Source organism: Streptopelia decaocto (assembly GCF_964273445.1).
Source record: "Streptopelia decaocto genome assembly, chromosome: Z".
In the NCBI taxonomy this organism is placed as follows: domain Eukaryota; kingdom Metazoa; phylum Chordata; class Aves; order Columbiformes; family Columbidae; genus Streptopelia; species Streptopelia decaocto.
The window spans coordinates 63,316,095-63,342,714 of record NC_138657.1 but is presented as its reverse complement, the minus strand read 5'-3'; the positions used below and the strand labels follow the sequence as shown (position 1 = coordinate 63,342,714).

At 44.3% G+C, this 26,620-nt stretch overlaps 1 protein-coding gene across 1 annotated transcript in view; it reads right to left on the bottom strand.

Annotated features, from left to right (window-relative positions):
- PDZD2 (PDZ domain containing 2) overlaps positions 1 to 26,620 on the bottom strand; it is a gene marked incomplete at its 5' end in the record, with an annotated part of 145,412 nt that overhangs the window by 6,839 nt on the left and 111,953 nt on the right. The window contains 12 exons of the mRNA XM_082075784.1: positions 786 to 1,056; positions 3,483 to 3,584; positions 6,847 to 6,964; positions 7,886 to 11,495; positions 14,195 to 14,339; positions 15,483 to 16,273; positions 17,571 to 17,739; positions 18,507 to 18,610; positions 19,731 to 19,812; positions 22,663 to 22,795; positions 25,124 to 25,241; positions 26,282 to 26,507. Coding sequence (XP_081931910.1) covers positions 786 to 1,056; positions 3,483 to 3,584; positions 6,847 to 6,964; positions 7,886 to 11,495; positions 14,195 to 14,339; positions 15,483 to 16,273; positions 17,571 to 17,739; positions 18,507 to 18,610; positions 19,731 to 19,812; positions 22,663 to 22,795; positions 25,124 to 25,241; positions 26,282 to 26,507 — 5,869 coding nt within the window. The remainder of the gene's footprint in view (positions 1 to 785; positions 1,057 to 3,482; positions 3,585 to 6,846; positions 6,965 to 7,885; positions 11,496 to 14,194; positions 14,340 to 15,482; positions 16,274 to 17,570; positions 17,740 to 18,506; positions 18,611 to 19,730; positions 19,813 to 22,662; positions 22,796 to 25,123; positions 25,242 to 26,281; positions 26,508 to 26,620) is intronic.

The following is a 26,620-nucleotide window of genomic DNA, read 5'->3' as shown; positions in this document are numbered from 1 at the left end:
CAGGTCTGTCAGCAGTTACTGTAACCACTGCCCACCCCACCCAGGGACCCTGCAGGACTGAAGCAGGTCATCCCCTGCTCCCGAAGCAGCAGCATGCAGACAGGTAACAAAGGGGTTTCTCCTAATTCTACAAAAATTGGAGGGATCTGTTTGTAACACCCCAAGTGCAGCCTTCATGCTGGCATGCTGCCTTGTTCCCAAACAGGAACTTGCCATTCCACTCATAGGTCTGCACTTAAACCATTTATTCCTAGTTTCCTGTGGGATGGCTGACTTGGATTTGGCTTAGCTCCATTTACTGTAATACGAAAATATTTTTTTCTATGTTTTTAGTAGAAACAGTATGAAAACTGCTGTTACAAAGGGGCAAGCTCAGTCCCTATGCATAACAAAATGCAGGGTTTGGAGTTTTCTTTGACATTGGTTTTACTTTTTTTTTTCTTTTTTGGTCGTTTGCTTTCTTTCACTGACTACTGTTATTACTTAAAATTAGTTTATCCTGGATTGCAAGAATATGTGGAATCACTAATTTCAGTAGAAATTGGATTAGGCCCTGAATGTCCTTCTAAGTTTCTGCCTAGTTATGATATTGAGAAAACCAAACCAAACCAAAACCAAACTGCTCCAAAGAGAACAAATAAAATTTAAAGGTAATTTCATTTGCTGCCTTTGATTGCATAAGGCACAGACACTTTTAATCTAAAACACATGGACATCATGGATATTTTCCCTTCAGTCTGCTCTGCAAGGGAATCCTTCCAGCTGTTCTTGGACAAAGATCATACCTGTTCCTATTGCCATGGAAACATCCTTTCCAGACCCCACACATTTTTTGCCAGTAGCTGATATCTCAAGTCTGGAGAAGTTGTTTGCTTTGTCTTTTTCCTTCTGGATGACAATGACCGCATGTTTGTATAGTCTTGCCTGATGAAGAGTATTCAGGACATCCCCATGGACTGAGCTTGCAAGAGACTTGCCGTTGATTGACAGAACAAGATCTCCTCGATGAATAGTTCCTTCTTGAGATGCAACTCCCTTTGAAAACACTCTGTGCACCTACAACAAAAATTTCAGCTTCAGGATGCAGTGACCTCACGACCACACATGGTGTTCTACAGGCCAAGGAGAGCACGGAGACCCTACCAAAGTCTGCAATCAGTGCCCACTGCCTGGATATCAAGCACACAACATTTGCTCCAGTGAACATCCTCAAGTATTACACTAAGGCCTACGTGACTGGACAAGAACTGTAGTGAGAGACGGTGGTGCAAGCAGAGGAAAAGATGCTATTATTGCATGGCCATTTCCAAGCCAAAGACAACCAAAATCAGCTAAAGCATGTAATATCACAAGTCACTCATGTTGTCACTAAACGCCTCAAGGTCTTCCATTAACATACTTCCAAGCAGCAGACAGATTAAATCCACATCCTTGTTATATCAAACACCAAGAACAACACTGTGGTGTGTGATACCCACTCCTCAAATTCCCACTGTCTGGGACACACATCCTGTGTTGTTTTCAAACACAGACTTCTAAGTGGTGCGCATCATCTCTGCAAAGAAAGGCTGTGACTTACTGCAGTTGTACAAGTATTTAATTGTCCATCTCAATTTGGCTGATCAAATACCATGTAAATAGATGCAAATGGGTGACTTAGTGGCTTGAAATGCATTTTTCTACAGAAAATACATTCCATTCGAGTTGATTAAACTTTAAGTAAACTCCAAAAAAGTGCAGTTGAGACTTAGTTGTGTGCCTTTTACATAAAAGGAACCGACTAAAAGACTCAAGACCCAGTATCTCAAGACTTGCCTATCAGGCACTGTAATTGTAGCAGCCAGAGTATGGCTTACCATGTTCTAGGTCCACTGGGCAAAAGCTCAAGGCAGCAAATCTGTGGACACAATTCTGCATGGCATTTTCTCTAGGAATTTCTCCCGATACCCAGACAACAGAGAGGAGTCAGAAGTCCTTAGGCTCCATTTATGTCTCTTTGCAGGGCCACGCTGAGATGGGCACCTGAAACAACCTTACAGATCCAAGGACATAAATTTCCAGCCAGTCTCAGCACGCATTCAGAACTGGAATAACAGCCTCAATGACAGATATAGACACCCAAAGCATGAGGTAAACTGGATACAGCAGTCATGTCTGAAACATCTGCTGCCTTCCCTCACCTGCTCAACTCCTCCGTACCTTAAAGTGCACTGGGAATTTCTATTTCTGCACCCAACTGTGAGCAGAACAGCCCATCTAAGTTACTCAGCATCCAGTGCCGACCCTAAATGCAGCCGGCATCCAGAATCCCAGTAGGTCCAGGACATTAAAAGGTTTCCCACCCGAGAAGATGCTTTACACACACTCAGCAAAGAGGATCTGGAAAGAGCAGGAGCTGATGCTCTTTTGTTCTCATGGCTAACAGCATTCAGCAGAAAGACTTCATCAGCTACTTATCCTGAGAGAGCTCAAGATCATATTTTTGGGTAGTGTCCCAGTACCTAAGTGAGGAGCTCTCTGGGTGGGACACTGTTGAGCCCTCCTCTTGCTCACAGCTGACACTGCGAGTATTTGGACCACAGACAGGGAACACAGCCTTTGTAGTGAGAGAAGCAGAGCTCATTCCTGAGACTGTGACTGTGTTGTAACTGAATGACTGTTCCATGTAAGACATTTGCCTATATTGGTCCTGTCTAAGAGCAAAAACCAGATTTCTGCAATGGCTGCTGCAGACCAGAAAGACTGAAGACATGCCCTTCTTCTAATCTCAGCACTTAATGACCTCTCTCTTTCAGGGCAGAATTTAAATACATAGCCTGCATAAAGGAATTGTCAGATGAGACATGGGTGTCTTGCATTCTTCTGTCTCAATGATCTGTTTTTTAACAGTATACAATTTACTTGGTATCACTGTTTACACACCGACATCATTTAATGGCAAAAAATATCTTTGGTTTAGAATGCTATGGAACACTTTAAAAAGCAAACCAACACAAACACCAGCCAAAACAGCAATCCTCATTTACCTGCCACTCACAGGTCTTTCTAACACCAGAACAAATTTGTGACATGAAACCCAGAATGTCTGCTGAGGTGCAAAGCTGTCATTCTCAGGATTTGCAAAATCCTTCAAAGACTTTGCTGCACAGAGTTTACCTTCAAGGGCTGGGGGTGAAAATCTCCCCTAAATGGCTACATGCAGAATTCTATGTACACACAGGCGATTTAGACCTTGCCGATCCTCTCCAGTAACAGACTTTTAAAGACTGAAAATGTAACTGGCACCCATCTCCAATAATAAAAATTACGCTTACCAGATGCTCTGTGATTTCAGTAGCAGACGGTATGCAGCCACCTCTGAGAGACACAGTTTTGTGACCGTGAACAACTTGCAGTGAGTCTCGATAAATGACCACTTGATCTATTCAACAGCCTGCTTTAAAGTGAGGCTTGCTAAAAAATGACTTGCAGGCATCACTTACCGTGACTGATTTCTGTTCCAGATCTGTTCCTCCAGCGACACTGAATCCCAGGCCAGCTCCTTCTTCTTTGTGCAAGACTACAAAGTATGTGTCTTCTTTGCTCTAGCAGAAAAACGGAGGTGGAGGGGAGGAGGAAGGAGAAGAAAAACAAAACCCAAAGATCAAGACCAAGTTCTCATACAAATGACAAATCCCCACTACCCTCAGACTATGGCAGGTAAAAAACCCCAACAACTCAATAAATTAAAACAGAGACATGAAATGCATTTTCGTTCATGATACAGATGACTAGCAGCCATCCTGAAGAGCTCCTATGACAGCAAATGTTTCTCAGTATGAGGCTAGAAAGCAAAGTCAAAACTAGGACAGTGGAAGGGTATTAAACCTTCAGTAGCCTAATTTTCACAGGCTATAATGAATTTTGCATTGCTCGACATTTTGTAGTCAAAACTCAGCAGTCCCCATACACCTTTCTAGAGCAAGCTCTGTAATTTCCAGGGAACTACAAACACTTTTCTTATCTCCTTTCTCCTTCCCCTTGAAAGGCAGTTGCATCAACCTCTTCTCAGCAGTGCTGGACAACCTTGCAAGTAGCACTGACTACAAACTGAAGCTTGGGAAGGTTAGATGGGACAGCACGACTAACTTTGACTTGGGAGACAAAAGTAAGGAGCTTGTTAGTGATCCGAACTGGTCTAAATGTGCCACTGTAGAAATAGGAGCATCCACCAAAGGAAAGGGACTGGTGCAGGTCTGCACCAGGGCTGAACATGGCTCCAGACAACGGTGTAAAGCTGATTTCTTCAAAGTGATGGCCTGCTGCCAAAATGCAGGATTTGCCATGACAGAGAAGCAGTCCTGTCCAGCAAGTCTGGTGCTGTCTGCCACGTGGTTATTAGGACTTAACCAGACACTCTTACAGAGACCACATTTTGTGCTGTAAGGGGGACTATAAGCGGGCATCTGGTGGATTAAGGGGATAGTAACTGACTGCAGGGCAGATAGCAGAAGGGGGGACTAGAATGCAGGTATCTCAGCTTTTCCCTGGGATCCCATCCAACACCAGTCATTTCCAGAAACTGCCAACACTGAAATTTATGGCACATCACTAGAAACCAACCTCCTAATCTATTTAGCATTAAATGACATATTGAGTTCTCTGAACTCAACATTTTGACTCAGCTTTGCCTTTTAATTTCATTTCAAAAGGCACAGGGAACCACAAATATCGTTTTTTGATGAAACAACAATCAAATTCTTGCCTTCACTTTGTGCATTTTTGCCAAACAGTGGCCCTGGAAGATTTTCTGCATTAGAATCATGCCTGCAATTCACAGAGCCCGTGTCAGAAACCAGTGCCACCCTGCTGCATGTCACTGATCCATCAGCGATCAAAGAGAGAGGAGCAGTCAGGGCTGACCCTCTCAGTCCACACTCTTCTGGAGATGCTCAGACACTCCTCACCTGTACTCAAGTGTAAACAGTTTTATGTTAGGCTGGAAATAATAAACTCAGTTATCTGTCCACGCTAGACCCTTTCAAGTGCAGTGAGTGTAGTGGAAACATATACATATCTTGGACCGTTTAGTACTATAGCAACTTTTTGTGTTTAAGAGGTCAGCTTCATTCCAATCTTTGCCACCACAACTTCATCTGCTTACACTGGGGAAGGGAAAAAATAAGAATATCAGAGGCTCAGATGCTAGAGGGTTGTGTGAGGACCACATGTCCTGGGCCAGTCAGCAATACTGTGTGAACCCTTGCTTCCCATTGTCAAGGTCATGCATTTCCTTTCTCCCCAGATCTCAGTGCTGTCCTCAGCCAGCACCTGCACTATGGGGCACAGAGACCGGGCTGTGGATGCTTATCACTTTGCTTGGCCACAGAGTGGACACACAAGGCCTCCAGTGATCACCTCTGTTTAGCCCATTAGCCAAAGATCATCAGTCATACAAATTTAAACAATAAAATGCCTGTATATTTATTTTTAATATTAGGAGCACTTACTAAATGTTAGCAGTAAATTCAGCACTGTTCAGAGGAAAAGATGATGACAAACTCTATCCAGGGAAGGTCTGAGCCCGAATCAGGCAGTTCATCTCATTTATCAGAAATTGCGTAACTATGAAGAACTGTCCTATTGTACATTTAAATCCAGCATTTGACTAGTGTAAGATTTTCCAGTGTACATGCCATACTGGGCTTAAATATGGTTAAGAAACTACGCAGACAGGGAGTGCATTCCAAAAAGCATTTAGCTTTATAAATATTTGAGTACTCAGACTTTGAAAGGTGGCATAAATATACAATCTCTGCAAGACCCCATGCAAAATACTTCAATGAACACTTAATTACCTTTGGTCAGAAGGACAATCCAGCCCTAATTTTATCAGTAAATCTACCAAACCCTCTTGGCTCACCAACCCCTTGGGACTTGCAAGGCTTAGCTACGCTGTCCCTGGAATGAGATAAAGCTGGGTATTTTCGGGAGGTGCTGTTCCCCCCAGCACGTTTAAGGTCTGAAATAGCAACCTTTGTGAATAAGACTCAGGAACGCTCTAAATGCAACTCAACCAGCAGTTATGCGGACCAGATGTCAGTTTCCCCTCCAGTGCTGTCATTATTTTATCAACTTCTGATTTTAAAAAGATATGGAGGTTCCCCAAAAACACAAACACAAACAGAAGGAAGTAATGCTCTGGCAATCATTTCACTTTGGAGGCCTCCTTTAAACACCTGTACAATGAAGCACGTTATCTTAATGAAATAACCAGTTTCCGCAGAGAGAGCAAAAAGGGCACAGGAGTCTCTTACAAACCCTCAACAGCCGCTTTCTGGTGTTGCAAGCCACCAGTTCAGCACTAAACAAAACGAATTTCATTTCACAATTACAGCTTCTAACAAAACGTGGGTGCTTCCAGGCACAGAGAGGAGCTGAGCTACTCCTGCATGGTGGGGAAAGTGAGTCTGACCCAGACGGTTGGTGGAAAGCTAAAATGCTGATGTGCAGTTATTGGCAAAACCAGGAGTTTCCCAGTTATAATAATGACTCAAATGGAGGCATACTTCTACACTTAAACTATGTCTATTCATTGTGGCTCAAAACTGCTTTTGCACTGGAGAAACAATACCCTTTCTCACACAAAAGCCATTTAAATGTATTATGTATTATTACATATGCATTATTATGTATGTGTTATGTATAGCAGGCATTTAAAAACCAGCATTAATAAAATCACCATCAACTGTAACACTCCACAGGAGTACTGGAGGAGCTCAAAATTGTTTAGAAGAGATTTTATCTTCCAGTAAGAAAACCCTTAAAAATATCACCAATAACCTACTTTCATCTTCTGGATTTTACCTTTACTTGTGTTTTGACTTCTTGGAGCATAGCAGCAACATCACATTTTGGTACGACCGCTGACAAAACAGACTGCAGTTTTTGCTGGTCCAGGCTTGAGATGAGCAGCTGATCAAAGCTTAAATGAATAGAAAAATGTAAAAGACACCTTTAAATTCCTAGACCATGTACATTTCAGGTACACAATGTAGTTTGCCTTAGGGTAAATGATGCTAGCTCATTAAAAAGCAGAAATCTCAAAAGCAGGTCAGAAATGGTGTATGCTGGGAGAACGGGAAGGGGCAGATACAACAATTCACGAATAACTTTGAAAATCAGTCCCCATTCTGTTCCCCTCCTCTGTCCCAACGGTTTTAGCAACAGACACTAACAAAAATGTGGAGACAGCTACATCTGAGGACTGCTTCTGGCAGGACAACAAACTCGTTTGTCACTGTAGGCTGTGCTGGCAGCCAGTGCTGTGCAGCCTTCCCTCCAGAGCAGCGGTTACGCCGCAATGTGGCCAAAACCTGACCAAAACCAGAAAGAAGGGACACAGAAACAGAGCCTGGCCTTGCCAGGATAGAGCATTTCACGGATAGGACAAGGGTAGCAGTTTTAAACTAATGGAAAGGAGATTCTGGCTGGAGATAAGGAAGAAACTTTTTACAATGAGGGTGGTGAAACACCGGCCCAGGTTGCCCAGAGAAGTGGTCGATGCCCCATCCCTGGAGACATTCCAGGCCAGGCTGGACGTGGCTCTGAGCAACCTGATCTGGTTGGAGATGTCCCTGCTCATGGCAGGGGGATCGGACTAGATGAGCTTTGAAGGTCCCCCGCCAACCCAAACTATCCTACGATTCTATGATCCTGTACTGAAGCGTGTGTGCCATCATGCATTAAAAGAACATGAAGGACGGCACCCTGTATCGTGAGGGGAATGGCAGCTGGGGCAAAGATGAAAGGTGCTGTGGGGTGGACATGGGGCAATGAGAAAATTTCACCTCAGGGGAGGCTTATAGGATGAAAACAAAACTGCGGTCACAAAGCTGACACCAACCTGATGGACCAGCTCTTTTCTGAGCACTCCCCATCTGGAGAGCTGCCATGGGGCACGTCGTCATCCGAAGCGGAGCCTGGAGTCCCCGAGCCACTGTCCCGAGGGCTGCTGGCACACGTCCCTCTCGCGCCCACCTCAGCAGGGCCGCCCCGGCTGGACAGGGCTGCGTTGCTCCGGCCAGGCAAGCCAAGGGCTCTGCGGGGTGTGATTTCCAGCTCTGTCTTGAAACATACGGGTGGCGGTGGCCCGGAGAAGCCCTCTGCACACAACTTGTCCAGGTCGGGCATGCTGAGGGCCCTCAGCTCCCGCAGTCGGGAGCGGGACAGCGGCGGCCGCCCCAGGCCCCGGCTGCGGCGTGTCTGTGAGGCAGAGGGGGGAAAGGCGGCTGCGTCTGCCCCAGCGCTGCCCTCCTCGCTCCTCTGGGGCTTTCCTTCCCCCTTGCTGCCCTCTGCCACTTGAGCGGGCTCTGCACTGGTGTGAGCCTTGGCTATGGCGGTGGCCGGGCTCAGACTGCCGCCGTAGGAGCTCAAGCTGCGCCGCAAGGCCCGTGGTGTCTCAGCAGGGCTGGCTGCAGCGGCCATTGCACCACATGACCTCCTGGAGAGGGGAGACCTCATAGCTGAGTGAGTATCAATTGCCTTCACAATGGGCCGGTCAAAATTTGCCAGGTTTTCAAAGGATTTGATCCTCTGTTTGACGGAGAAGGATGAGGTAGGTTCATGTGGCCAGTTCAGCTCGTAGTAGAAGTAATTCCTCTTGAAAATCCTCAGCCTGTCGGCGACAGGGTAGCCAATGTCACCCACCGAGGGGGATGTGTCATGGATCCTCTGGGTGCTTCTGGAGGCGTTCGCTTGCTCCTTCCCTCTCTGGCCATTCGTCAGGTTGAGATGGACCATCTTTAACATTGCTGTCGCTGCCTGGGAGTATTTCTCCTCTGCAGCGTCATCCTGCGGTCCTTGCACAGGATGACCCTCTGCAACATGGCATTCCTCCCTCAAGTGACCAGATAACTGGGCTGGCATGGAGTAAGTTCTTGTCACGGGTTTCGATAAGCCATGGAGATTTCTGTCTCTGGCAGTATCCCCATTTGAGAAATACTGCATGCTCCTCATCTCCTCAGTGAGACGAGGCACTTCTGCATTCACCTCTTTTGTTTTCTCCAGCAATGGCAGCTGCAAAAACGATGCTGGTGAGGAAGAGGCAGAGGAGGAGGAGGAAGAGGATGATGAAGAGGAAAGCTTCACCTCAATGAAAGTACGCTGGATCTCCTGCCCTTCCACCTGTTCCTGGTGAACTGTGGGGGACCTCAATGAAGAAGAGCCTCCGGCAGATGGTCCTACATTTTGCAGATGTAATTGCTTAAGGTCATCTGCACTGTAGATGCTCTTGATCATGTTCAGGCCTGTTCCAGGGTTCTCAGTCCTCCCTTTCACATATTCAACTTTTTGTATCCCCTGAGGAGATGAAGTGACTTTGAACTGACCGTCCCTGGCCCTGAAATCATCCAGCTTAGCACCCTTACCCTGACATACCACAGGCTGCATGGAAACTTGCTTTTCTTTTGGCTTTCCCCATGCCTGCTGCAGGTCTGTTAGCTCCTCACAGCCACGCTTCATTTCACTGCTCACTGTTGGGCTGCCAGTGCCATTTAGGAGAGGCAGAAGTGAATCTCCAGAAATGACTAGCGGTGGTTTGTTTTCTAGCTCTGACTTCAGAGTCCTTGAGACTGCTGAAAGGCTCTTGCCAGGATCTGGGCTTGTTGGTGAATTATTGGACAATGGTGTTTTCTTCCCAAGGAGTTTTGGGGACAGCTGTGGGGAAACAGAAATCCTTTTCTGATCAGCCCCACTGACTTTGGTAGGATTAATGCCAGAAGAATCTGAATTTGCCTTTGCTTTGCTTTTGATAGTGAACCCTTTTAGTTTTGGTCCTGCTTTGGTCTTCTGGTTATTTAAAAAGGTGTCCATTATACTTTTTTGTGCAATCCCCTTAGACTCCTGACAAGATTTTTTCTGCGATGATGGGCTGTGCGGTACTGCAGCTCCTTTGCAGTGATTTGTGCCTGAGCTTTGGACTTTTCCATTTGAAGTCCTTCCTGAAGTCACAGAGTTAATTTTCTCATTTTTCCCTGGCAAGTCATGAGTTGCATTAGCCTTTGGATCTTTAGATCTAGCGGGAAAGGGAGACCTGAGTGATATTGCTCTTGGTGATGATGCATTCACATGATTGCTGTCTGTTTTAGACAAGTTGGACAAACTGTTGGTTTCTCTCTTCACTAAGCAATAACTAACAGCATGACTACAGTCATCAACCGCTGTTTCACTTTCAGATTTGGATCTCTGCTCGTCATGACATCCTTCTTTCTCAAGCAAGTCATTCTCCAAGCCATTGACATTTCCAGCAGAGCAAAAGCTTATCTTTTTGCAGTGCAGAGACCCTTCCTCTTCAAAGGATTCACAGCATTTCATATGTCCATCACTGTTCCCCACATCCATATGATCTTCTGTACTTAAGGCACCATTGTTACAGGAAGAGTAAACTTCAGCGATACTGACTGAATTCTTTAGGATGTCTTTTTCTGGCAGGAAAACCGAGGAAGGAGTACACAAGGCTGCAGAGGACACATCCAAACACTGTGAGGGACATGGAGTGGGACCACCATGATCCTCCAAGCCAAGTTTGTTGATGCTTGTCTCCAGTGACCCACACATTGCACAGCCCTCCGTTTGCAAAACTTTGCTGCCATACGGGTGCAGCAGGGACAGAGAGGATGAGCTTGTTGCAGATGTGAGATGCTGTTCCTCTGTAGGCTTTTGTGGCTCATCGTTCACGCAACAAATCTCAATTTGCTCCTCATCCGATTCCATTACAGTACAGCTTGCGGAGGCATTAGCAGCAGTGCACGGCCCAGGCAACACCTCATTAGCACTATCAATGTTTTCTGTGACAGACTCTGTGTCTGAGTGAGAATCCTCTGCAGCTCCGTACATAGATTTTGGAAATGGGTCGCTTCTCTTACCTTGCAGAGAGTTTGCTGCAGGAAACTCATCCTCATTTAAGCTGCTAAAATTCCTAGAATAGTTATTTAAAGAGTTTTTATTCACAGTAAAAAGTTTGCCTGTGTTAATGGAGTCCAACACAGACAGGCCCAAAACTCCCTGTGCATTAGCTTCACAATTCCTAGTTTTTTCCAGCAGCTCCTCCTTGGCTGGCCGTGGGTCAGAACCAGGACAGCCTTCATCAGTCCCACAGCAGCACATCGTGGTGTACCCATCTCGGAGGGGGCTTTCCGCTCGCGACGGGGTGCGCGAGGCCCTGTTCTCGGGAGCACCCATTTGGCTGAGCAAGTCATCAATATCAGTGATGGGGATGGCAGCGCAGTCCTCAGCACGGCTGCTTTTCACAGTACCTTTCTGCACGCCTTTGCTGGTGGCATCAGGTGGCAGTGTTGTTCTCTCCAACGTGCAGCAGCCACTAGCACCTTGCAAACCTGCCCCTTCTTGCTTCACAGCACTCAGTTCTTCCTCAGTTGTGAGGATGCTGTTGACATCAGGCTGATTTTGACTGTCTATCCCTGGAGACAGGATGAGGTTTGTGTATCTGCTGACAGCTGCATCAGGAGAAAAATAAACAAAAAAGAAGAAAATCCTGTCAGATATGGGAAGCAATACACAATACACAGGTTTTATTACCAAAAATAGACACCCATGCATTCAGACTACATGTTTTCCTTTTGCTCTGCACTCCTCCTATTTTGTAATGATGTTTACAACAACTCGAATTAATCACAACCTGTGTACTTGAGTCGCACACAGGAGGGAGCAATCCACTCAGCCAAGATGAGTAGTCATGACCTGCTTAATTCTCATCTTTGAAATTTCAGCAGTCAAGCAGCCAACTACCAAACTGTCAGTGGGCAGTAAGTCAGGCTGAGTGGTACCGCTTCTCATCATTTGTTTGATCGAAGACGTCTCCAATAGATTGCAGAGAGTACACAAAGCCCTGGCATAACAAAGGTGAACAGATAACAACACATTATGAGCTGTGCATAATGAACTTGACTCTGATTGTCTCAACACTTCTGCAGGTGTTTAATGTGACATGCATGGGTGATGTTCTACATGCATTAAGCATATGGGCTTTACAGGATTTCTGGCACAGACCTTTCCTTGCTTCCAATACACATTTAACCCACTCTTGGGCAACATGCTGAGCTCCTTGTCACTGCTGCACTCCAACACATTCCAGCTCACCCACTTCTCCTGCTCTTAAATTTCCAGCAATTCATCCTAAGCATCTGCTTGCACCTTTCTACACTACTTTTGGGACACGCATCCCCATTCCAGATGCTTTCTAGAGGCTGGTTACTACCACATGAGGCCCAGAAAGTACATGGAGAAGGAGGGGTGTATTCACAGAGTCAACATGCCTTCCTGCTCACTCCAACGTGCTGGCACATCTCCATAATCCATGCACAAACCTGGGGAATTACCCATAACACTTAATTTTGGTACCTATGTTAATGAGTGCAGGTTCCCCCTGGAGTCAACAAAGGGGGAGACAACAGAGCAGTTTCAAGTAGGTGGGTTGGGATTTGAAGTACTGCCCTGCATCAATGTGCTGGTTCACACACTGAAGAGACCCTCTTCTCTGCCAGTAGGGCAGGGCGAGGGGAAGGGTAAAGCAGAAGAGGTGCCTGATAAAGGAGTGCTAATATGCCCCTACATCAATGCTATTAGTTTGCAAAAGCCACAGCAATCTGAGGAAACAAGAACAGGACTTTCTGCCAAGCCAGACATTCCTTAAAGAACAACTGGAACCGAAGCATCTGGAAGCACTTTAGGCTCCCAGGTATTAATAGGTACATGAAGAAGATCATAAGCTAAAATGAAGCAAAATATTATGTTATTCCTGAATTTGAAAAGTATGGTTTTCTTTTGCAAACATTCATTTCCACACCACATGATTTGTACAGTCATTGGAGATACATATATTGCTGTAGCAATATAAATCAGTGCTGATGACAAACTAAGGAGGTATTAAATATTTCCATTTAAACAAGAAAGAGAGAGATAGAGAAAGAGAGAGAGAGGGAGGGAGGGAGGAAGGAGGGAAGGGAGGAAAGAAGGAAGGAGGGAAGGGAGGGAAGGGAGGGAAGGGAGGGAAGGGAGGGAAGGGAGGGAAGGGAGGGAGGGAGGGAGGGAGGGAGGGAGGGAGGGAGGGAAGGAAGGAAGGAAGGAAGGAAGGAAGGAAGGAAGGAAGGAAGGAAGGAAGGAAGGAAGGAAGGAAGGAAGGAAGGAAGGAAGGAAGGAAGGAAGGGGGAAAGGGGAAAGGGGAAAGGGGAAAGGGAAGGGGAAAGGGAAGGGGAAAGGGAAGGGGAAAGGGAAGGGGAAAGGGAAGGGGAAAGGGAAGGGGAAAGGGAAGGGGAAAGGGAAGGGGAAAGGGAAGGAAAGAAAAAGAGAAAAAGAAAAGAAAGAAAAAGAGAAAAAGAAAAGAAAGAAAAAGAAAAAGAAAAAGAAAAAGAAAAAGAAAAAGAAAAAGAAAAAGAAAAAGAAAAAGAAAAAGAAAAAGAAAAAGAAAAAGAAAAAGAAAAAGAAAAAGAAAAAGAAAAAGAAAAAGAAAAAGAAAAAGAAAAAGAAAAAGAAAAAGAAAAAGAAAAAGAAAAAGGAAAGGAGGAAAGGAGGAAAGGAGGAAAGGAGGAAAGGAGGAAAGGAGGAAAGGAGGAAAGGAGGAAAGGAGGAAAGGAGGAAAGGAGGAAAGGAGGAAAGGAGAAAAGGAGAAAAGGAGAAAAGGAGAAAAGGAGAAAAGGAGAAAAGGAGAAAAGGAGAAAAGGAGAAAAGGAAAGCAAGCTTTGATTATCTTATTGCACATTCATAAAAACATTACTTAAAATTCAAATTTAAGAGAGACAGGTGTGATTATAAAGGATCAATATATTTACTGAACAGGCACAGCAGTAAAATGGGTTGTCCGGGCAGGGTCGCTGCCGAGTTCACTCCAGATCTGCATGAAATGACTCGGACCTCAGCAAACACTGTCAGGTGAGACATGCTGTGAGCAGGATCTCTGAACACTTCACACAGGAGTAGGTTTATTCCCCTCATCAGGGTGCTCAGGGGGACCCTGAAACCTGGTGTGGTGATGAAGTGCTTTGCCTGGCTCACCAATGCAGATGCAATGTAGCCTCTAGTTTTCCTCTGAATCCATATGGGAAGCTGGGGCAGCAGAAGATCAGACATCGCTGGTCCAGTGGAATTTTCTTCACTGGTACTTGTAATAAATGGTATGAAAGCAAAACTACTCTCTCACCTGATGATGCTTTCTGGATCTCCAGGGTTACAGATGTGGGAAGACACTGCATAAGCAAGCAGATTTCCTCATACGTCATCTTACTGACTGGGATACTGTTGATGGTAGTAATCTCATCTCCTACAGCCATCTTGCCCATTGATCCCTGATGCAATGACAGATCCAAGGAAATTATAAATACAACTCCGAAATCCTGCCACAGGGGCAAAGATTGCAGGGAAGCAACTAACGGCTTATAAGCAACATCCCCTGTTTCACATAACTGCAGTTCATAGGTACCAGTGCTGTCAGTTTGCCAAAACGTAAATAAAGAGTAGACTGTGCTTTTGCCAGGAGAGAAATTAATGCAGGAAGGTCAAAAGAGCTGCTGGGTTCTCTGAGAGATCAGTATCAGAATGGAGGACATGGCCCTCTTCATTTAAATGAACTAGGATGAACCAGCCCTAGCTTCTTCAGGACTCCATAATTTTTGCATTTCATGTAGGAATTATATTCCCAGTCACAACCTCCCACTGGACCGACGGAATTCTCCTAAATAACTAAATCGGGCAGAGACTGAGCTCTTAAGGTAAAAGCCTAAGTATGTTTCTGAATGCTGCACAATAGGTCAGAGAAAAAGGGAGGAACAGAACCAAAATCCCCAGCTCTTGAGGCCCAATTCAAACTGATATGACATACCCCCTTTTACCCTAGTCACTATGAACTAGGTTAAAAATGCTACATCCAGCTTTGTACACCACAGTATCCTCCCTCCTCCTTCTTCACCTTTGCATCTAGGTCAGCAATTTCACATCCAGCATAAAGCAAGCATCCACACTAGTAGGTGCAGAAGAGCAATATGTTACTGGTATCGCCATGGTGCTTGGCAAATGTGGCCAACATCTAAGGCCTCTTGGTACTAGATTTGTATAACACAGGAATATGTGCATATAAAAGAACAAATATTTTTAGTACCAAGATTTACTTATTTTTGTCTTCGCCTCTGGTAAAAAGAAAGGAAACAAAAGAACAGTATTCCCTCAAAACGGTGACTGTGAATGGGTATCAGTCCATCTCAGTGAATCTGCCTCTTGACTTTCTAAGTTTTGAATCAGCCAAGGGTGCACTTCTGAATCAGAAACACTTCATTTAACAGCAGGTTCAGAACAATATGGGATGAGACATTTCGCCAAGCAGGGACAAACATCTCCTTTGCACTTACTCTCAACAGATCACTTGCTTAATACTACTACTAATCTCTGCAACGTGATAGTAAGTCACAATAAAGCAACTCAAATGAGAATATTACCATTTCTGCTGGTCCACCTGGCCGCAGCCCCGTGACAACAACCTTTAAGGGCATCGCCTGGATTTCCAAATCCAGGCCGAATGACTCATGCTCATTGCGAACCAGAGTGACTATTTCACCCTGGCTCTGCCCAGCCTCGTCGGGTGCTTCACACTTCTTGCTGTGAGGGAGTGTCCTCCCAACAGGCTTGTTGTAAGAGCCATGCTCCTCTGTCCTCTGTCTCTGAGGGCTTCGACACTCAGTGCTCATCATGCTTTTCACTCGCGTGACTGCTCTGTGCTCAAGTTTTGGCGACCTCTTAGATTCGAGTTGTGCTTCCCGGAGCTCCCTCAGGCTCAGGCTGCCAAGACGAACTTCAGGCACGCTTGAGTAATCGAACGCTATGATGGGGAAGAAAGGAGAGTCACTTTGCCCCAGCGTGCTGTCTGCAGACTCCACAGAGTTAGTGAAGACAGGGGAAGATGTCTCCGCGCCACTATATCTAGGTGACTCACTGTCCTGGCTCTCATCATCAATTTCTACAGATGAGGTTGAAACAACAATGCCAGTACCCTCCTGGCTCTTGGCTCTCTGGCTTCTTTGTGAGTGGGAACTTTCATCGTCATCACTAACATCACCATCATAGAAAACAACTCTTCTCTGTCGATGAAAGGGGCTACGGGCAGATTTGGGGCTGTCGCTGAGGATGCCAGGTCGCACAGACTCCACATGCTTGTTGTGAGGGCTAGATGATCTCCCACCAGTTGGAGAAGCCAGACCATTTGCTTTTGCCATTCCCGCTTCTCTAGTAGCTAGGGGGGAGGGAAAAAATAATAATAATAAAAATAAATATATATATATATATATATATATATTTAATTTCATTTATGGGTGATTTTTAATACCATGCATCTGACTGCAGAAGAGGACATGTGGCTCTGCAGAGGAAGCTTAAGCTCTCCTCACAAAGCAAAAAGCAGGTTTTTCATGTCCCTCCCCTAATTACAGTAAACGGCAAGAGGGATGGCAGATAGCGCCACAACTTATGGGTAATTCCTGAAATCTGTTCATGGCACATCTGGTTCTATTTTCAGCTTACTTCTAAATTACGACTATAACCCAAAGAAGAAAGAGATGCAAATTCACATGTGCATTTTACTTGAAACAACAGAATTTCTTTCACATCTTGCATAAATCTATGCTCAGGACCGCCTGCATCAATTCACAGTGACTGAGAAATGCTTTCCTGAACAGAGACACAAGCATACAACAATCAGTTTCAAATTAAAGAGTAATAAAACTGAGAACCCTTCCCATATCCTTATTAAAAAGAATTGTATCTTATTTTGTAGAAAGCTTTTTTGGTTTGCTGTTGTGGGTTTTTTTGTTGTTTTTTGTTTGTTGGTTTTGTTTTTTAGGGTGTTTTGTTTTTGGTTGTTCGGTTGGGGGGGGGGGTATTGTTTGTCTTTTGTTTTGTTTGTTGAGGGGTTTTTTGTTTGTTTTTAATGTAATAATGCTTTTCAGCATTAAATAATGAATTTCCAGAGAAATATAAGCTGTAGACAAAGACATTACTTGAGAAGCACAGGGAAGGCAGAAACAACGTAATATCCTTTGAATTCAAGATCAGCTGCATGTCAGTAAGGCAACGTAAGATTCTTTCATTCAGTTACTGTGGGGAGAAAGATACATATACAAAATATCTATGTCAAATTTACCATTTGATTGTTTTTACACTGCTATATGTGACATTTTGAAACTGTCTATTTGAGGTTGCTCTGAACACTTTCATTTAAATGTAATCAATCAGATGATCATCCGTCATTTGAAAAAAAAACCTGCAGTGCTGTCAATCTACTTTCAGCCAAACCAATCAAATAAAGTCATTTTCACCTAATCAGAGCAGCAATTTGGACAGAACACCATGGAAACGGGCATTTATGAGCAATGTTGTAAAGCCATTTTCCAGAATTTCATCTGATCAGCACGGGCTTGCAGCACGCAACCAGGCATTTCTTACCAGGCAGCACTGCAAACTCTCCTGTAAAACCAACCAGTGCTCACTCTGCCCCCATTAGCCAAATGACCAGACACATTTCCGCTGCTTACTCAGGTTGCCAGGAAGAAGAGAGCCATCATCCAACAAACTGTTTCTGTTCCTCTGACGAAGTTGCTCTTCGTCGCTTGAGCTGGTTACAGCGTCAGAGAAGGGGAGCTGGGTCATGCTGTCGTGAGAGAAGTACTGGGAGAGCTCTGACTCGGAGCTGACAGATCCCTGCTGAAAAGAAGTGAGCCTGGTGACCGGCCATCATCGATGCTTAAAGCCCCTGTCTGCATGCAAGCACCACGAACTCTGCTCAGATTGCTGTGTCAATAACAGAAGTTTAAAGCTAATTATTAAAACAGAGGACTTTTCAGCATATCGAGAGCCAAACTGTCAACTTTGCATGGCTGAAAATGCTGCACATCAATACATTTTTAGTCAGTATAATGTATAAAAAAGGATTCCAAATCCCACTGCTTTGCAGATGTGGTTCAACACAGAAACAAGGGACGAAACTATTCACTTATGTAATTCCCTTTATACACTCTCCGCACTGAGAGAGGGAATGGTTAGTAACTCTGGACACAGTTTGTATGGCTGCTTTGGCTTTTCCAAGAAAACCAGAGACTTTTCCACCACAATGGCTATATAGAGAGACCAAACGCTCAGTCTTCTGCCCTCAGGCTCAGGTCCCTCCTGCTAATTCTATCTCTGTGTCCCACAGAGAAGTGGTGCCTTTGAGCTGGCAAGAAGTGGGAGCACACGGCTTTCTCTGCCATGCTCTGCACATGGCTCCCAAAGGCTGCAGCCACACAGATGAACAGGAGCTTGCTGCTGTTCCCGATTTAGGTGTGTGGCATAAGGAACCAACTCTTTTATGGAGCCCATGTGACAGGGAAGGAGCATCAAGGTGTGGTTTGGATCTCCTTGATCCACTAAGAGCTTCAGTAAAGGTTGAATTTGAAGGACACTCTGTATTTATTGCATCTAAATCCTTTTACCCGGCTTGCTGGCTCCAGAAAGCGTTTCATTGTCCAGCTGAGGGGAGATGAGGTCTCTCCTTGCTTGGCCTTCGCATTAGGAGATGGGGTTTTTTGTACAGCTCCTGTTAAACACAGCTTAGTTAGATGCCAAAAATTAAAGTTGCGGTCCATATATTCAAACAAGCTCCTGATTTACCTTCTTGAGCTAGAGGCTGCATTTAATCCCACTTATTAACTCACTTGCTTTCCTAAACTGAGATTTAATTAACATCTAACAAGCTTGCTCTCAGATCAGAGGAAACATTATGACAGACACATGTTATGCCAGCAAGGTCCGGGACAGAGCTATGAACAAGAGATGAGCAGGACATGGTCTCCCTTCCCTGTTGAAGCATGTTGGTGACGAGGTGCAACCTCAAAAGACAAATGAGTGGCCACTAGCAAGGTCTACTGCAAAAAAACATCTTAGTTGACAGAGATACAAAGGGGATAACTACAAATCTAACATTTATGTCTAAAAATCACCTTACTAGTCACTCTGCCATTGCCAAGAGTTTGCTTTTACCTACAAGATTTGAGGAAGTGCTAAGTCTGGAGTTCAAAAACATCAGACAAATGCCAGATCACAGATTCTGGCATGACCCCAAAGATTAAAATGCAATATCTGGACTTTTTCGAATGGACACATCAATACTTCTTTTTTTTTTTGGCCACCTACGTGGATAAGTGTACACAGATGGAGCTGATTCCTCCTGTCCTTTCCCTACTGGGACACCGATCTTCTCATTCTTCCTGAAGAGAGGATTAGCATCCACCTCTTGGCAACCTTGCTTTCAGATCATGGCAGCCTAGAGAATCAAAGCAAGGAACAGGATCCCCAGGGAGGTGTCACAGCCCCCAGCCTGACTGTGTTCAAGAAGAGACTGGACAACGCTCTCAGACACATGGTGTCAACTGTGGACTTGTCCTGTGCAAGGACAGGAGTTGGACTCGATGATCCTTGTGGTTCCCTTCCAAGTCAGGACGTTCTACAATTCTGTGCTTCTAACATGAGCTACAGAGTTGATCCACGTGAACTGGGTGTTTTTGCTAAAATTTCTGCAGTGGACAGAGCGACTACATGCCCCAAACTGTTCTGCTATTTTGAGTACCCTCAAAATACTGATGTCGGGAGCCCAAGAGCATGTCCTTAAGGCCTCCTCCATCTGGAAAAGGACACGTTAGGAGAAAACGTGCTGCTACCTGTGACATGAGAGCAGCTGGCGTCCTTACTCTCTCGGTGGGTAGTACGTGCGATTGCTTCATCCATCTCCTGCTCAGAAACCTGAAGTGAGGTGGAAGATAGAGCTCAAACAGGGTAGATATAATGAAGTTAGAAGTCTGACCACTTATCACTACAAATACATGATTCATTTCAGATATGCTACTGTTTTTAAAGATGCACTAAAGTCGACCTAGTTGGGAGCTCCTAAGTCTGGCCCCTGATTCAGATTGTCTCCCTGTCACTCTCCTGCAGTGGCCAGGCAGCAGAAACCTGCTGACTTCATGAAGACCACATCGAAGTGCCACATTGTGCAAACAAATAAAACAGCACCAGACATAAGGAAACGAAATGAAGCCATTACAGCACAATTTTAACTCAATTAAGTGCTATACATTGATTTATCGAGAAAATATCACCTTAAATAGACAAAGACTGCTTTGTACAAGCATACATCAGCAACAGAAGATATTCTATGTTTAATCTACTGGGGGAATACTAGACTTCCCAAGATGTCAGCTGTCTTTTTAATTTTCGTTTCTCTTCTCCTGGCTTTAAAAAAGAAAACCTAAATTGGTAATTGTAATTAATGTTTCTCTGGTTCAAGAATAAATACTGGCTTACAGTATTTGGTAGTTTTGTCCTGAATTACTGCCATGCACTTAATTTTTATTACTGGAAAAACTCCATATAGTTTTATAACAGGAACAACTCATCTGCAGGAGCATAAGTTTAAAAATCAAACGCAGTTAGTTTTGTCAAAAATAATTTCTATGGACATCACTTTACATGAATTAAAATTCAGCATAAATAGAGACTATAAACTCGAATCTTTCTGAACCATGCAGATTTGAAAGATCCCTAAGCAAACTCAGCAGTTTAAACATAGTTTAAATGCCACATTCACTCAGAATAACAAGAAGAAAGAAAATTTTGTGGTATTTCTCTTGGAAGTACATGAAAACACTGAAGTGAACATATTCAGCAACCAAACGTACTGTGGAGCTTTTGTGTCATAAAATGAGACATTAAGTATAAAACTGTCTAAACCAACATGTGCCTTTGCAGAAACACATCTCTGTTTTCAGCCTGTGGCATGACCTTACAGCAAACAGAAGGTCTCCGGGCTCCTGGGGCACAGGGAGTTCCTCCAGGACACAGACCAAGATCCTGAGAGTATGTTCCAGCACCTTTACACAAACTTGGGTACAAGGTGTCCCAGGAGGTAAACCAGGTGCTGGGCAGACTGCAGTACTTGTTTCAATCTAACCAAAAATCCGCACTTCTGCAAGCTCTGCCAGTGTTGATTTTTACCATCCTATACCACTCATGCAGAGCAACATGTAGAGGGACAAGCTAATTCCTAACTATGATATGAAGTCTGGGGTATTATTAAGACCTAATAAAATAAAATACCCCACACACTCCTATACATCTCCCAGCGCTGTCAGAAAAACGGTAACAGTGACATAATGATAAATACGGGTCCCCATATGGACACTCCTTCAAAGATCCAACTATGAAGGATTGTGGACTCAATACTGCCTGGAGGGGGAAATGCTTTAGGGTCTCACCAGCTCAACTTTTAGCTTTCCTCAGCATTTCTTGGCAAAGGGCTTGTTGTCATTTTAAATATCACTTATGGAAAACTGTAATAGGAGCTACTTAATAGTTTCCCTCTGTTACTGAGTAATAGCAAGCAATTAGCTTAACTCAGTTCATCTTCTCAGCAGATACTTGGTTAGGTCACTTATTGGCTTCCAAGCCACCACCACAGCCAGATGAAGGATGGAGGAGAGAGGACAGGCTTCGCTCCATGGAGTTTTTATTTCCTGCTACTTACTGACTCTCTAATAAGTCTATATGCCTTAATAATGAAATCAAATTGAACCATCCTGTTGGTTCAGCACAGCACACAGGCTCCCTAGAAATACTGTTGTCTTAGGCTATAAGCCCAATTCTTACCACCTCCATGCTTACCTTTAACTAACAGAACCATAGCCTCTTTCTTTTTAGCAGCACAAGGCCTCACAGCAATGAGGCAGTAGACTTCTCTTTGTCTATTGTTTGTATATTTGATGTAGCAGAAAATATGCAATTAATTATAAAATAAGAAACCTGAGTTCTCCTGGATATGCATTTATTAAGGCCCCCGTTTGTTATTATGAGTTCAAAAGTCAGAGCTCTCTGGTCCCACTCACACTAATATTTTTACAGCTTCATTCCTGTTTAAACAGGAAGGTTTTGTACACTCCTGAAATTCTTTGAAATATTGAAATAAAAGAAGCTATTATTCCCTATAGCTTGGTTAAAAGGCTTTTATCTTCTATCATCAATTTCTTAAAATTGCTTGAAAATACTCACTTTGTAAACACAGCTTGATTTCCAAATTGCCCTTGCACAGATTTCACAGTGGCAGTACATTCCAGATTCTCATGTTGTAATTCCTGAAGGAAAACTTTGATCTTTGGACAGATTTTAGGGTTTCTTTTAAACAGTATTCCTACTACTTTGTTACAGTTGATTAGTTCAATCTGTTGATATGTGTATTCCTGGCCCTAAATTATATTCTACTCCAAGACAAACTAACTGCAAAATAACTCCTAAGAAGGAAGAGGACTTGTGTCACATTTGCGTTGTCACTTGGTCTAAGTACCAAGAAAGGTGGAAACACTCCGTTCAAGTAGTTCCAGAAAAAATCAGTGGCTGACTAAGTGCAAAGCAGCAGGGACAGTTCAGCATAGCTACAGCTTACAAAACTGGAAGGCATCATTACAACCCTGACTTCTTGCACAACACAGGCTGGAGAGAGAAAAATCCAATATTCTTCATTCGCTGCCTTCCCGACAGCAAGACTCAAATTGCAGTGCCAAGTGAAAACGACCCAGATACGCTAACAAATTTACTCCTCACCTTTGGGTTAGGATGCCGACTAATGATGAGGCTAACAGGACCTGGACCGCATTCGCTCAGGATGGCATAGGCTTCACTTAATGCTGCGTGACGCAGACTCACTGAATCTGCCTCCAGGATCTGGTCACCTCGACTGCAGGGAGACATAGAGCCAGTCAGTCACATGTGCCTTTTACAAAAACATTTGTGCTTTTGACTGATGGTCAAGCTTTTTCAAGGATGTAAGTGTCTGCAAAAGATCTGACTTACAAAAAAGCTAGTCATGCACTTGCTCCCAGTGATGTGAATGCTTTAAGTCCTGTTGACTTTGGGAGGGAGGTCCAGCGAACCCTTTGTACTTATCGTCAGTGCTACAAACCCTATTAAACCAACAGAGAAAACTAGCTGCATTTGGACCAGGTTGAAAGCAAACTTCACTTTCAGTTTTGCACTCAGATATTTGTTGAGCACAGAAGAGGAAAAATTAGATTCAGATGGGTTGTTCCTTCCCATCACATTGAATTTCTTAACACAAACACTGATAAGAAATTAATGATTTAGATATGAATTTATGAAACGACTCCAGGAAAAAAAATGAGCCTGATAAGCCTGTATTTTCTTCAAACAAACATCAGAATTATTTAAAATGAAAAAAAACAACCAAAAATCCCCAAACAAAGCAAAAAAACCCCAAAACAACAACAACAAAAAAACAAACCAAACAAAAAACCAAACCAAACAAAAAACAAACCCACAAAACAAACCCAACCCAAAACAAAACAAAGAAAACCCACACAACAGAAAAACAGCTCTTCTGAGAGGAAAGCATTGATTATTTATTTTTATTTTCCCAGTTTCATAACTCTTACTCATTGTGCTTGGATATCTGGAACTATTCTAAAGAAAAGATCATCAACTAGGGATACCATTAGAGCAATCTCCATAATTACTAAAGCATTTGGTTTAAGCTGACACCCTCAATCTACTACTGCTGATTTGGGCTACCTGTGACAAAGGAAATGAGTTTCCACTGTGACTCCACATGCCAAAGGCAAAATGGCAATTACACGTGGCAGCCCTCAGTAACCTCTACTTCTGGTACAGGCACAAGAAAGCAACAGGTGACCTATTGGTTGTGTAATCATGTTGCTGCTCTGCCCATCTTTTAGATTTACACAGCTATTAGAAACAAAGCAAATGGAGTCACTTAGATAGGTGCATGATTGAGAGAGGGAGCTCACATACAGAGGAGCTGGATTCAACCCCATTCTAGTATAGCAAAGCCAGTATTTGATTATCAAAGTTTTCCAAAAATCAAAACCATCCTGCAAGTTTTGGCTTATGGAGCCATAAACTGCTGACGGGACAACAGAAGCAAAGTCTCACAGAAGTAAGCTAGAAATCTGGGAAGCACGCCTGGATATAATCAATCATTGAAGCCTAATAAAAAATACAGCTGTTACATACAGACGCAAACAACACTGCAATCTTTTCCAAAGAGGCTTACAAAAAATCAAGTTAGCATTAAATACTGTCTCCTATAGACATTCCTATACAGTAGGAACTTCAAAGGGTTTTGGTAGGAATGCCACCATAAAATTATCTTCTTCCCTTATTCCAAAAAGTCAAACTGCTCTATCCCAGTTTTCCTGGTGGGCAAGGAAACAGAAGGCACTCTTTTTCCATGTCAAAGCAAGGTGTTTGCTCAGCCTTTCTGTACCAGTGCCCACATGACTGGTTTGGATCATGCAGTCCCAACAGGTCTTCAGCGCAGTTTCCCCTCCTCAGTGATGCTTGGAGCACCCACCAGCATTTATGCAGGAACACAGGAAGGCGGAAGATTTCCTCCAGTGGTTTTTTAAAATGAGGCCTCTAGGAGAGGACCAGCAAATAACTTCCTGTCACTTAATCCAATGTAAAGCACAGGGGAACCCTCGGAATCATTGCTTGTCTCTCATGGTTCCTTAATGACATCCAAACTCTATGACAGAGTAAATCAGACGGGCAGGTCGGCCAGCAGTGATCCTGCCAGACAGACACTAAGGGCAGAAAAGTGCCGCTGCACCCACGGGCACAGTCAGCTGCAAGAACATCTCCCCCAGCTCTTCTTAAGAGAGTTTCAGGTGACTGAGCTTTTAGCAGAGCTCTGCAAATTCCTTCCCCATCTGAGGTCTCTGGCTGCAGCTCTGATAAAAAGACATGAGGCTGCACTTCTTGCTGCTCCCCTTTTTCAAAGGGTGCTATTAGGCTCAGTTTTCTGTACAGAGAATTTAAAAAACCCCATATGATTATGCTGCTTCCAGCACAGAGAATAATGGTTCCTCGGTATTCGATACCTCTTTGGAAAGTCTTTATTTAAATGTTTTCTTTGTGGTGAACTTGTAGGTATAAATCCCCTCCCTGCTACACCAACCAATTAGTGAAAACAGTCTCGATCAATTTTATCATGAAACCACACCAGCATGTTTCTGCTTTAACTAACCTTAACCTGCCATCCATTTTAGCCACTGATCCTGGGGCCAGGCTGTGAATGTAGATCCCTGGAGAACTGTTTTCCAGCGTGAGACAACAGGCACCAATGCCGAGCCCAACCCCTGGCTCTGTGCAAAACAAAAGGCACAAAGAAAAGTACTGTTATTCTCCACAGACTGTAATCACACAGGACACACAAGTGTTTGTGTTCCCACATCCCATTTGAGACCAAGGCTCATGTATTGTTTCAGGGCTGGCCTTAGGTGCAGTCAGTCAGGAAGCCAAGACCAACACTGGAAATCAGGATTGAAAATATCTGATCCTGACTGTTTTCTGAGATCCATCACTGAGAGGAACCAGCTCCACTCCCAGCAAATTTTCTGTGTGCCGTGGGAACCTCCTGCAAATGTCACACAAGTTCTGATCTGCTCCACAGCACAAAGGAGTCGGGGCAGCAATCCAACAAAGATGTCACTGAAAATTATTGCAGAAAATGTGAGCACAGAAGATGCTGCCAACTGTACTGCTCTCTTTTGCTAAATATTTGCATGGTATCCCTCAGAAAAGAGGCACAAAGAAAGGTGAGGAATAATCTCTGGTTCAGTGATCTCCTCTGTCCACTTTCACCTCTGTTTTCCTTCAAGTAACAGCATTCCTAAAGTAGGAATTGTTGGACATCTTACCTCCTCTCTCCAAATTTTTAATCCTACCTTTAAAATCAGCACATTTCAAACCTTTAAAATAGGGATATTTGTCCCACAACATTTAGCATATGCTTGAAGTTTATCTTGTGCAATTGCTGATGAGAGCACCCCTGAGGCAGCAGTTCCAACAGCTCACCTGGGCAATTTTGAGCACTCTGTGTGTCTTTGCCTTCCCCGGAGCTGCCCTTTACAGGAAGGGCATGGCCATTTGGGCTGCCCAGAGGCTGACTCACATTTTGCCTGGTATCTCACAGCCTCCCTCTCTTTCACCAGCATAGACACTGACTGCTACTTGGAAGACTCCTCACTCTGGAGCAGCAAAATGTGGAAGGGAGAACTCTTCATTGTTTTTCGCATCAGAGGATGTTTTTCTCCCCTATCCTGTGGTTCAAGATAAGATGGACATGGGTAGGTGGCCTGGAAGCAGGGTTTCATTCTCCAAGCTCATTTCAATGGATCCTCACCTTTATTGAGCGTCACATCCATGACGATCCTGTCCTTTGGGCCAGGTCCTTTGCGGCTGGAGGCAGAACAGTCCGCCTCATCAGGGCCGGTGACCGGTGTGCCACCGCTGGCGCTGGAACTGGGGGAGCTGGAGCGGCTCAGCAACGTGGGAGCCGCGCTGGGCGTGAGGTTGGGGCTGCGCAGCCGCGTCCGCACTGTCAGGGTCACCACTCCTTTCTTGAGTTGCTGGAGAGACACCAGACAACCCCAGTGAGGTGATGCGATACACTAACATTCACCAGTAAACCTGCATAGAGTAATTTGGGGCAGCAGAACAATATAAAGCCCGGGGTGCTAAA